At 36.9% G+C, this 12562-nt stretch overlaps 1 protein-coding gene across 1 annotated transcript in view; it reads right to left on the bottom strand.

Moving 5' to 3' along the window:
- Window positions 1-12562, bottom strand: part of LOC127428816 (nuclear receptor subfamily 6 group A member 1-B-like) — a 48534-nt gene that overhangs the window by 28078 nt on the left and 7894 nt on the right. Inside the window, exon 2 of the mRNA XM_051677429.1 lies at window positions 3102-3137. Coding sequence (XP_051533389.1) covers window positions 3102-3137 — 36 coding nt within the window. The remainder of the gene's footprint in view (window positions 1-3101; window positions 3138-12562) is intronic.

Genomic DNA, 12562 nt, shown 5'->3' with positions numbered 1-12562 from the left:
TGGGTGGGAGTGTTTACGCTATCTGTGGGTGTATGCACGCAAACTATGGGTGTATTGTATGGTAATGAATTGGCGCAAATTGCAATTTGCTATTTTCCTGAGAAATAGGAAATTGCGCGAAGACATTTCAGCAGAACGTCTGTTTTCAGCACAAAGTCTATACTCAGTTCCTACATTTGCAGTTTGGAGAGTCCACCAGCAGGTGGTAATGAAGTTCACGTCCAAACTCTGAAAATATAGTAGAACGTCAAATTATGTCAATGACGATCACTGTTGTAGCCGTTTTATGAAACAAATATTTATGAGATTTGTGTTAAACTATCTTTAGGTCATAGATTATTTTTCAATTATTATTATTCTAATGTTTAGGCTAAATTTACAATTGTATTTATGATTTAATTTATATTGGTATTTTTCCACCTGTTGATGTAGAGTGATTTTTAAGTCAATGCAAAAGGGACCGGCGGAAGAAGTTGGAGAGAGTAAAATGTTTGGATTTGGTATGATTTTTTTGACCACTTTGTTATTTTGATTATATTTTCATTTAGTTTAAAGTGTAATTTGAATTTAGAAATAGTTTTGGTTTAATTTTTTTTAAATCATCCAGTAGAAGTGAAGTGAGTTCAGAATAAGATACAATCACTGTTAATACAAGCCATTAATTGTGTGTCAGTAGATGAAAATTATTAAAATACTTACATTCTCTATAATTTAACGGAGCCTAAATCCAAATCCTGATGAGAACCACATTTTCCATGTGTATTAAAGAAGCGTATCACTGACATAGAAATATGCCTGACATTCAGGACGCAGTTAATGCACAAAAGCAGAGGCGGACTGGTTATCAGGAGAACCGGGACTTTTCCCGGTGGGCCGGTCGCAAAACGGGACCACAATATGCCAAAGTGGATCACGGTACGATGAAGGGGGCCGTGAAACACATTGCCACAACCCATGTTTCTCGTATATCACTCCACGGTCTCTTTCTTCTCACATAATAAAATCTTTTCAACTCAAATCCATATTTCATGTCTCTTGTTTATTTGTAGCAGTGTAAAAAGCGAGATAATTTACAGTCAACTGGTCAAAATAAACCCCTTCAAAGTGATAAAAGATCCCTCCATTTTATAGTTTATTTTGCAATAATAACCGGCCGACTGTACATTATGCTTCATTTGTTTACTGATATTTGTAATCAGAATTTCGATATTTTTATTCTCTCCAATTCATGCATCAAATTCTGTTGACGTAGTGGAGTATTTGACAGCATTACACACTACTGCAATTACAGTTTTTAGCAATATTATATACCTAGAAATGTATCATATTTAGGGACAGTTTTTGTACTATTATAGACACACAAAACAATACAATTCACTAAAACGGTCTAAATTTCCTGCTTTGTTAACATATTATTCATGAACTCTGTCCAAATTTTGACTCCACTGGACAATGAGTGAAGGTGATGTCATCAGTGTGTGTGTGTGTGTGTGTGTGTGTGAGAGAGAGAGAAAGAGAGAGAGTGCACTCTTCTGCCACTTTACAACTTAATTGGTTTCTCACATAAATCAGCTGCTTTCTCTAACAATGTACGACCCTGACTTGTACAGCTTTACAACTGCATGTGTGTGTGTGTGTGTATCACAGCATGACTGGCTAGCTATGTAAGATCTGAAGCAACTGAACTAATTCTGACCCCTGGAGCTTTGGAAAAAGAGACAAAAAATAGAGAGAGCTCTGTGACATACTCTGCTTGTGAAACCAAGTACTGCAATAGAGTTCAGCTTATCGGTACTGAGCATGAGGAATATTTCAAAACAAACTAAGATTAATTAACAGCATTTGTGACAGTGTTGATAACCACCAAAAATAATTTTGTCTTGTCCCTCATTTATTTAAAAGAAGAAGAAGAAGAAAAAGAAGAAGAAACAATTGCCGTTACAGTAGGGCACTTACAATGGAAGTGAATGGGGCCAGTCCATAATGCAGACTGTTTCTATAGTATAGCCACAAGACGTAAACATTATACATGTTAACATGATTTTAGTGTGATAAACTCAGGGATTTACAGCATTAAAGTAATTTAACAGATTTGGTTTATAGATCAGGGTTTACCAGCGTCACGTCGTCATGACAATGAAGTTATAATATTGGATATAACTTTAAACATAAGGTTAGTAAGTGATTTTATCACACTAAAATCATATTAACATGTATAAAGTTTTCATCTTGTATCTATACTTTTGAAACAGTGTGCATTTTAGCGTTTAATGACTGGCCCCATTCACATCCATTGTAAGTGCCTTATACTGTAACTGCGTTTTTTTGCTTTTTTTAAACAGACGAGGGACAAATCGAAATAATTTAGTGGTCATCAACATTATGGCACAAATTAATCTGTGGTGTGACTTTAAGACAGGACTTACTGAACAGTAAATCCGAATTCACTCTATGTCTGTATTAGCTTTATAAAGGGAAATTGAAAAGAGCAGACATGTCAATACACACATGCACAGCAAATAAACTTTATACAGTATTCACACATACCTCCAGTTATTGCCTTGAAAACAGATGAAAATAGAATCAAAATAAATAAAATACGCCATTCTATGTCATTGAAATAAAAGGCAAAACAGTGGCCCAATTTACCTGAATTTTAAAATTCACGTGTTATATAAACTTGCCTAAAATTCACTTTCCAAAAAAATAAAAAAATAAAAAAATAAACAAACAAAAAAAAAACATAAAAGCGACCATGAATTCTTCTTTGATTTCGTCCCGTTGTCTGTCCCACATCCTAAAATTTTAAAACTCTACACCCTCTCACACGAATGTGTGAGACAACCAAAATAGAGCAAAGGAATAAGTTGGCTATGTATGTACATATGCCATTCTGTTATATGTCCTATTATTTGTATGTCTATTTATAATCTTACCTTGTTTTATATTCTGTGTCTCACTGTAATGTACTGTGTGCACTTGTTTCTCCTAACACCAAAAAAAAAAAATATGTGTATGTGATAACACTTGGCAATAAAACTCATTCTGATCCTGATTCTGATGTTACTGTATATGGCCAATAGATGGCAAAGTGGAGTCACCTGTATCATCGTGGAGAGAGTTTTCTTCATAAAAACCTGCAGATGAGGGAAAGAGTGAGAGAATGACAAAAACAGAGATAGAGACAGTGAGGGAGAGAGAAAGAGAAGACATTAGAAAGCTGATAGAAACAATTAAAATCTGCTAAAAGGTCAAATTTATAGTTCAAATTTAAGAGCATTACGAATTTAGAATATAGTCTATCCACAGTTTTCCTGACCAACCACTGGGTGGCTATGATGATTCTGGTTGCTGTTGGACTGTTTTCTGGTTCAGATCTCCACAATAAGCAATGTAAAAACTACCGAAACGAGCAATCCAGACAAAGAACAACAACCATTTTTAATTGTTAGTTGGAGTAGAAATTTGTTCAGGCTCAACTTGTGCAGTTGTTGACTGTCATAACAACTAAAGTAGTTAATGATATCAAAGTAACTAAACTCGGGGCATCGTATAAAGTCATCTACCCACTCAGGTGAGGCACTGTCAAAAGATCGTCATCACAGATGGTCATATCGGCACTATTTAGTCACATGTTTTTGTAATTAGGCAATTTTTACCAATGAAATATGCTAAACGTTAGGGATGTGCACGAGTAATCGACTAATCGAGTACTCATTCCGCACCTGCTAGTCGATTATTAAAAACACTACTTGATGTATCGCAAATTGATATTCCTTGATTGATCTGAGCATTGGCCTGGAGTGGGCAACGCCGAATTATCCTGTACTTTCCCTCTGAATCTCTCACCCAATCTCGCAGTATAAATTAAAGGGATAGTTTACTAAAAAATGAAAATTTAGTCATTGTTTACTCACCCCTGTGTTGTTATAACCCCATATGACTTTCTTTCTTTTTCTTAACACAAAGGGAGAAATTGTGAAAATGTTTTGTGCTCAGTGATGTCATACAATGGCAGTTTATGGTGACCACCTCTTCAACTTCAAAAATATAATTCAGAAGTCTAATAAATTATTCCAAGAGACTCATGATTGTTATGAAAGCATACAATAAGGTTTGGTGAGAAACAAACCAAAATGATCTCCTGTGCATCTAATGAGTCTGCACGAGAACAACAGTTATGCAGTCCCCTCGCGTCTTTGGGCCGTTCAAGCAAAAACATTTTTGAAAATGTTCACTTATCTTTGATCGCTGTGGAGGACCTGTTTTTAGATTAAAAATGTTTTTTGCTTGAACGGCCCAAAGACGCGAGGGGACTGCATAACTGTTGTTCTCGTACAGACTCATGAGATGCACAGGAGATCATTTTGGTTTGTTTCTCACCAAACCTTATTGTATGCTTTCATAACAATCATGAGACTCATGGAATAATTTATTAGACTTCTGAATTATACTTTTGCATTCTTTTGAAGGTTTAAGAGATGGTCACCATAAATTGCCATTGTATGACATAACTGAGCAAATTATTATTTTTTTTTTAATTATTTCTCCCTTTGTGTTACTGTCACGGCTGTCACAATTATGAAATTTGGCTGATGATTAATTGTCATACAAATTGTCATATTTCGTAAGGTGTGCTTTTTGAATGTGTGCTTCATACACTTTAAGAAGTCATTTTTACATATTTAACTTGAAATATATAAATCAAATAATAAAATACAGATATGTGATTTCCTTTTAAGGCTTAAAAAACTTATGAATGACGTGAAAAATAATATTTTAAATATCAAAATATTTCTAAATACTTAAAATATGTCAGCTTTAGTTTTGGTCAATTTTACAATTGCATTGTTGTTTTTTGAACTCATACATTTTACAATATATTTTTAAAATAAAACATACACAATTAATTTATATAATTATAATATTTATATAATATTTTATTGCATTATGCAACAGTAAATCTATAGTATATCTGTCCTAATTTCTTCACTTTCACACGTTATTTTAATGCTCTGATTAAACCCACAAGCCCTTATAAGTCATGAAGCAAAACCTTTGAGATTTTGTTTCATCATTTCATCACTCCACAGAAATAGAGTAAGCGTAGGGTTAGGTAGTCTAAAGCTGCCTTTTCACTGCATCCAACAAATGACAGACGATAGACCGGAAGTCATTCATTATTTGAGGTCAACTGATATATCGGTTTTGCCAGTTAATCGGCATTGATAACAGATTTCTGGAACTATCGTTATCTGCAAAAATCCACACCGATCATTTTTCCCTGTTGCGTCCGGTGCTAGAGCGGCTGGGAAGGGTCCACTGTCGTTATACTGTATGAGAGCGGCCTCTAGAGGCAAAATAAAAATGATCACTTCACTGATGCCTTGTGGTGTTTGTTTTGACACATGACTATACTCAGATGTGGATTTAAAACATCAACAACGAAAAGGTATGTATACAGTACATTACAGTACACGTTGTCATATCATTATAAAGTAATTCATTTGTTGACTAGATTCTGCATTAGTATGTTTGCCAACAAGGCTGAGAGGATGCTAACATTAAAGCTAACCTCAAGTGGTTAAAACAATGTGACAAAAATTTTTTGTTACCATCTATTACCATCTATTTGCATTAGTTTATATCCAACTGGTCATGTTTATGCATTCGTTAGTCGCATTCGTTAGTCAGCGAAGTTGCATATTTAAAGCTAGTGATGTGAAAAAGCAAATTAATATCTTCATGCAGCCGAGAGAAACGTATAAACAAATCAAAATAAAACAAAAATTCCTCACTGTAATACGATGACTTCAGATCAATCGCATTCTTGCGCTAAAAAAGGCTAGGCACAGCGCAACAAATACAGTTTAACAGAAAGCAGGTGTCTTAATATGCTTTTTAAAGTTCTTTTTAATTAGACACATCATCTAAAAACAGTGTTCTGCACGAGACGCTGAATAAACAAAAACAAAGAGAAACAAAGACGTTCATCTAGCGCGTATTTACATAGAAAAACAAATGGAAGGTAGCAAAAGCGTTCGGTGTGACCGAACAGTTGGTTTAGGTCTCTGGCCATTGCGTCTTGCTCCCTTATAAGCATTTCTCAGATTAAGCAATGTGTTGTTTAAATGCTTTGTCAGGAAAGATGTTCAACTTGGAAATGTGTGTCTCGATGTCCTCGCGTTCAGTTTCAGTCTGTTGTGTTCTGTCTGTTTGAACAGCCCCTGGCCTGGGCTCATAGTCTGAGCCGCTTCACCACTGAGTTCAGCCGAATACCACTGCTATCTGTGAATATTGCTACTCCACATAAACTCTAATGGATAAAAAAACTGTGTGGAATTTCTCTGTTATTATGAAGCTTGAGTCTGGAGTAGTAGGAATCAGTGCAAGTGTAACACCATGTGAACTGTCTATTGAAGCGTTTTCCCCCTCATTTTACTTTTGACTTAACATTTGAGAATATGGACCGACTAAAAAGTTTTATTAATTTATTTTATCCACATTAGTTGAAAATGAAATCCTTTTTTTTAACAGCCAGGATAGGAATGTTATTTGCAGTAATATAACGGTGCTGAATGGTTTATGTATTTAATGTGCACTCTTGTGGACTAAAGAAACAACGGCAATTTAAAAATCAGCCGACTTTAGAATTCGAATATTAGTTCATATATATTTATATATTTATTTCATTTAAAAAAAAGTACAATACTTTTTCATGGTTCAGTCAGTACTGTTTATTTTTGTAATAAAGTTACTATTTTAGTTTGAGTGTTATTTTTTTTCATTCAGTATCAATTTTAAAAACTATCAGTTGATTTATCGGTTATCGGCAGTTACTGCCCAACTTAGTTATCGTATCGGTCAAATCCACTATTGGTCAACCTCTAATTAATTTCCAATGGAGAGTCGTACGGGGGCTGCATGAGGTTCCGACAGTCTCTGGATGCGACATTTTCGGATCTGATTTGAACCTCGGCTGCGTTAACATATTTCAACTTGTGTGACTAGACCGCCTGACCGGAAGTGATGTATTTATGCAAAACTATCAGCGAGAAGAGAGAAATATCCTCACCAAAAGTGCACCATGGAAATAAGCAGCTTAAACATTCTGCCAAACATCTCTTTTAGTGTTCCACAGAGGACAGAAAGTAATTTGGGTGCGGCACATGAAAATAATAATATGGGTTTGGAATAGGAGTTAATAATGACAAACCTTTCATTTTTGGGTGAGTTATCCCTTTAAATTCCTTTGGTAGAAGGTTGTGCAAGCATCTCAGCCATTATAATTATCTCTTTCTCACTGTAATAAATATTTAATTCATTCAAATTTGCTTTTCACAGTAGTTCATTCTACAATTCATACCATCAAGAGAGTTTTAACACAAAGCCTCTTCTCTTTCTTAAAAAAACACTTTCTCTGTCTATATTTCTCATACTCACACACCCATCTGCCCAGTCATCTCACTTCTATCCCTCAGGATGCAACCTCCGTGACCTCTTTAGAAGCCGCCACGTGTGTGTGTATATGAGTGTGATCTCTTCGGATCGCTGACAGCTGCCGATTTTTGATCTGCCACACGCAGGGCACCCCACACACACTCCGGCAATCCATGGCATATGGTTGACCGCAACACACACACACACACTCAGCCAACCATAGCCTACTCAAAGATAATCTAATATCATTGGAGGTAGACCGTTGGTATTGAACTACAGTAGCAAATATTCACCCTCTGGCCACACACACACACACACACATACTTTCTCATTCCATTCCACTGTAGCTCTCCTCCGACCAGTAAGCCATAGTTTTAGCTACTGAGAGATGCTAAAGTGATAGTTCACAACAACAACAAAAAAAAAAACACACACAAATATATATATATATATATATATATATATATATATATATATATATTATTTATAATGGTGCAATGAAAGTAAATGGGGACTGAGTCTAACTGGGGACTTAAATCCATGATCGGTGATCGGCCGATCGTGCCTAGAATCAGGGGTGATCTTTTTTGCATCACGCAGGGAATCACACATACACTGCTCCTCTAATGAATGAGCGCTTGCTCAGCCCTTGAAACATGACAGAGTGGCCTTTGGAGGTTGAGCTGTTGGCAATTCTAAGCAATCACGAATTTAAACTTTCAGAGATGATGTAATTCACATGAATATGCCATTTTGTTTTAAAACATTTGTAAGAATTACACGTGTGAATATTAAGTTGCCCATTTTCTACAGCCAATACGGTAGTTATTCTGACTCATTGCACAGTGAGCAGGAAGAGGATAAAGAGGCTGCAAACGGGTATAAAAACGAATTAAACAACAAATAAACATGCGAATACAAATCTGAGTACACGTGATGTAATGTGAGTCGTGACAATCAGACGTTGTGTGGAGCGATAGAGACTGTTTTAGCGATCATGAGCGCTTTTAGCTTCAGTCCCTTCAATATGAGCGCTCTCGGTGTCAATCAAACATGCGTGCTCTCCAGGTGCTCTCAATATCTCATCAGTCACTCATCTCAGCGCTATTCTGTGAGGATCCCAATTTAAATCAGATTAATGTTGGTCACAATACCACTAATAACAGATATAACTTCCTGTTCCGGTGGTTGACTTCCTGTTCCGGTTGCTGCCGGCACGCTGCACGTGTGTTTGCAACTTGCTAGCCTGCTTAGCATTGCTTATTCTTATACATTAATTGTTTTATTCTTTGCCATTTTACCATGTGCTTCGGGTTTTTCCGCTACTGTTTCAACTGCATGTATTTTACCGCGAGCACCCATTTTCTCTCTTTTTTTCTTCTTCCGCTTGTCTACATCTGGCGTTTCGACTGCGTGCATTCTCAATTGTATTTTATACTGATTATTGCATCAATCTCAAACATCTGCTGATCAGGAACCACATCGAACCACATCGATCTCAAACCCTCGCCACTTAAGAACAACCATAATAACAACAACAACAAAAAATTGCGGTAAGTCATGGCATCCTCTCATGTTATTTCTTCCTGCATTGCATTATTCACATGTGATAAATGTAAAGAATTAGTCAGGCTGACAGAGAAGACTAATGAGTTAGAGACAAGCATCCGAACGTTAGTGGAGGTCAGTGAGAAAGAGAAGCCTGTTTCAGATGTGGGTAGTACAGCAAGCAACACACACTTTGGTTCTGGCTTAAGAGCCACTGCATCAGGATGTTTGGGTGACATCTCAGCGGTATACTCGCTCAGCAAAGTGACACCATTCTCCCATTCCTGTTAGGGTTTCCAATCGATTCTCCCCACTCAGTGATGCACCCACTGAAAATTATGTTGAAAGAGCCTTAATAATTGGTGATTCTATTGTAAGGAATGTGGAAATAGAGACTCCAGCCACCATTGTTAAATGCATTTCCGGGGGTCGAGCGTCTGATATCAGATCAAATTTATAAGTGCTGGCTAATGCTAAACGTAGATTTTCTAAAATTGTTATTCATGTCGGCACTAACGATGTCCGGCTTCGCCAGTTGGAGATCACTAAAGATAATGTTACACAGAGGAGGAGACGCACGCTTACTCTATTTCTGTGGAGTGATGAAATGATGAAACGAAATCTCAAAGGTGTGTGAACTTGCAAAAATGATGTCAGATACTGTAATATGCTCTGGCTCCCTCCCTGCTCGTCGTGGTGACAAGGTTTATAGTAGATTACTATTGTCACTGAACGGCTGGACGTCAGGGTGGTGTCCGGAGAATAGCATAGGATTTATATACATTGGAAGAGTTTTTGGGGCAGACCTGACCTGCTAAAGAGAGATGGACTCCATCCCTCCAGAGAAAGTGCCACTCTCCTCTCTAGTAATTTGGCTCATAGTCTTAATAGTGATAGTATTTGACTAACTGGGACCCAGGTCAGGAAGCAGACAAACTGGTTAAACTGAACGTCTGCTAGCTGCCTTGAGACGTCACACAGGCCACATAAACTACAACACATAGGGACTGTATCACCTAGATATCACATAGAGATGGTGTCTGTTCCCCGAATTACCAAACACATTTAGGTCAAACTTGAAAAAAAAAAAAAAAAAATTATTGAAGATAAACATCATATAGAGGTAGGGCTAATAAACATTAGCTCTCTTTCAACCAAAGCACTAATTGTAAATGAAATTATTACAGATCATAATTTGGATGTGCTCTGTTTGACTGAAACCTGGCTTAAACCGGATGAATACATTAGTTTAAATGAATTTACTCCTTCAGGTTATTGTTATAAACATGAGTCTCATCTGAAGGGTCGAGGAGGAGGTCTTGCTACAATTTACAGTAAAGTTTTTGGTGTTACTCAGAGGACAGGATATAAGTTTAAGCCTTTTGAACTAATAATGCTTAATGTGACACCATCAGATATAAATAAAAAATATTTTGCCCTTGCTACAGTATATAGATCACCTGGGCTGTACTCAGATTTCCTTGGTGAATTTGCAAATTTTCTATCAGATCTAGTAGTTAATGTAGATAGAGCTTTAATTGTTGGTGACTTCAATATTCAAATAGGTAATGAAAATGACACATTGGGAATAGCATTTATCGATATTCTTAATTCTCTTGGAGTCAGACAAAATGTGACAGGACCAACTCTTCGCCATAATCATACACTAAATTTAATTCTGTCATATGGAGTTGATGTTGATACTATAGAAATTCTACCACAGAACAATGACATCTCAGATCATTACCTCGTCTCTTGTTTGCTGCGATCAACTGATGTCACACAATCTACACCACGCTATCGTTCAGGTAGGACTACTCTTTAGACCACTAAAGATAGCTTCACTAATAATTTTCCTGAATTGTCTCACATACTTAGTAAGCCAAAAAGTTTAGAAGAACTTGATGTAATAACAGAAAATATAAATACAGTTTTCTCTAGCACAAATAATAGTGTGCGCCCCCCTCCCCCCCCCTCGATTAAAGAAAATTCAAGAAAAAGCCCCACCCCATGGTACAATGATCACACTCATGCTCTCAAGAGAGCAGCTCGGAAAATGGAGCGCAAGTGGAAGAATTCAAAATCAGAGGTATTTTGCGGTGCTTGGAAGGATAGTGTCTGTAGCTACAGACAGGCACTAAAAGCTGCCAGGTCAGCATATTTTAGCAAACTCATAGAAAATAACCACAACAATCCTAGGTATTTATTCAGTACTGTGGCTAAACTGGTTAGGAATAAAGCATCGACTGAACCAGATATTTCATCACAGCACAATAGTAATGACTTCATGAATTTCTTTACTGATAAAATTTAAATAACCAGAAATAAAATTTGAACTATGCAATCAACTGTCACAGCACATCAGAAAACAGTCTCATAATTTTCCTCACAAGCAACTTCAAACCTTCGCTGTCATAGGTCATGAAGAGCTAACAAAACCTATACAAAAATAAAAAGCCACAATATGTATGTTAGATCCAATACCAACTAAGCTCTTAAAAGAGGTATTCCCGGTAATCTCAGATCCTCTTCTTAATATTATTAACTCCTCGCTATCCTCAGGACATGTCCCAAGAAACTTTAAAATGGCAGGTTTCAAACTGCTTATTAAGAAGCCACAGCTTGATCCTGGAAAATTGGCTAGTTACAGACCAATTTCAAATCTACCATTTATGTCGAAAATACTATAAAGTGTAGTGTCCTCCCAACTATGTTCATTTCTACAGAGAAATGGTATATATGAACAATTTCAGTCAGGATTTAGGCCCCATCACAGTTCAGAGACTGCACTTATCAGAGTTACAAATAACTTGCTCTTATCATCTGATCGCGGCTGTATTTCTCTTCTAGTGCTTTTAGATCTTAGTGCTGCCTTCGACACGATAGATCACGACATTCTCTTGAATAGGCTGGAGAATTATGTTGGCATTAGTGGACTTGCATTAGCATGGTTTAGGTCCTATTTATCAGACCGCTACCACTTTGTATGTGAAAACGAAGAATTATCAAATCAAACAAAAGTTTAGTATGAAGTGCCACAGGGTTCAGTTTTAGGGCCTCTACTTTTCTCCATATACATGCTTCCACTGTACACACTCACTCAGTTTAAGTCTAGACTAAAGACTCATCTATTTAGCCATACTCTTAATTTATCCATCAACTCACAATTAGGCTGCTTTAATTAGGTCTGCCAGAAGCAGAAACATCTCTCATGATCTATAACTCTGCATACAATTTAATGGCATCTACGCTAATATTATTCTATTTTTTTCCATGTCTCAACCTCAGGATTCATATCCCGAGATTACCAGAGCTGGCCAGATCTAGCTCTGTTCCTGCTTGGTGTCGGACTCCACTGCTATGTGTCTCTGAGTGATGATGACAAACTACAGCCGGTGCTAGCCAGACATCACTTCAGTTTTTTACGATAGACTTCAGAGGATTAACTGATGCCAACTCCAACTGTAAAACATCTGATACTTCATATGCCACTGCCTGAACCTTGGATTTAGGATGGACCCCACCGAACCTCACCAAAATGACCTGCCGGTTGAACTGCGATGCACTTGATTGA

The sequence above is a fragment of the Myxocyprinus asiaticus genome, chromosome 38 (assembly GCF_019703515.2).
Source record: "Myxocyprinus asiaticus isolate MX2 ecotype Aquarium Trade chromosome 38, UBuf_Myxa_2, whole genome shotgun sequence".
Lineage (NCBI taxonomy): Eukaryota > Metazoa > Chordata > Actinopteri > Cypriniformes > Catostomidae > Myxocyprinus > Myxocyprinus asiaticus.
This window is presented reverse-complemented; position numbering and strand designations above follow the sequence as displayed.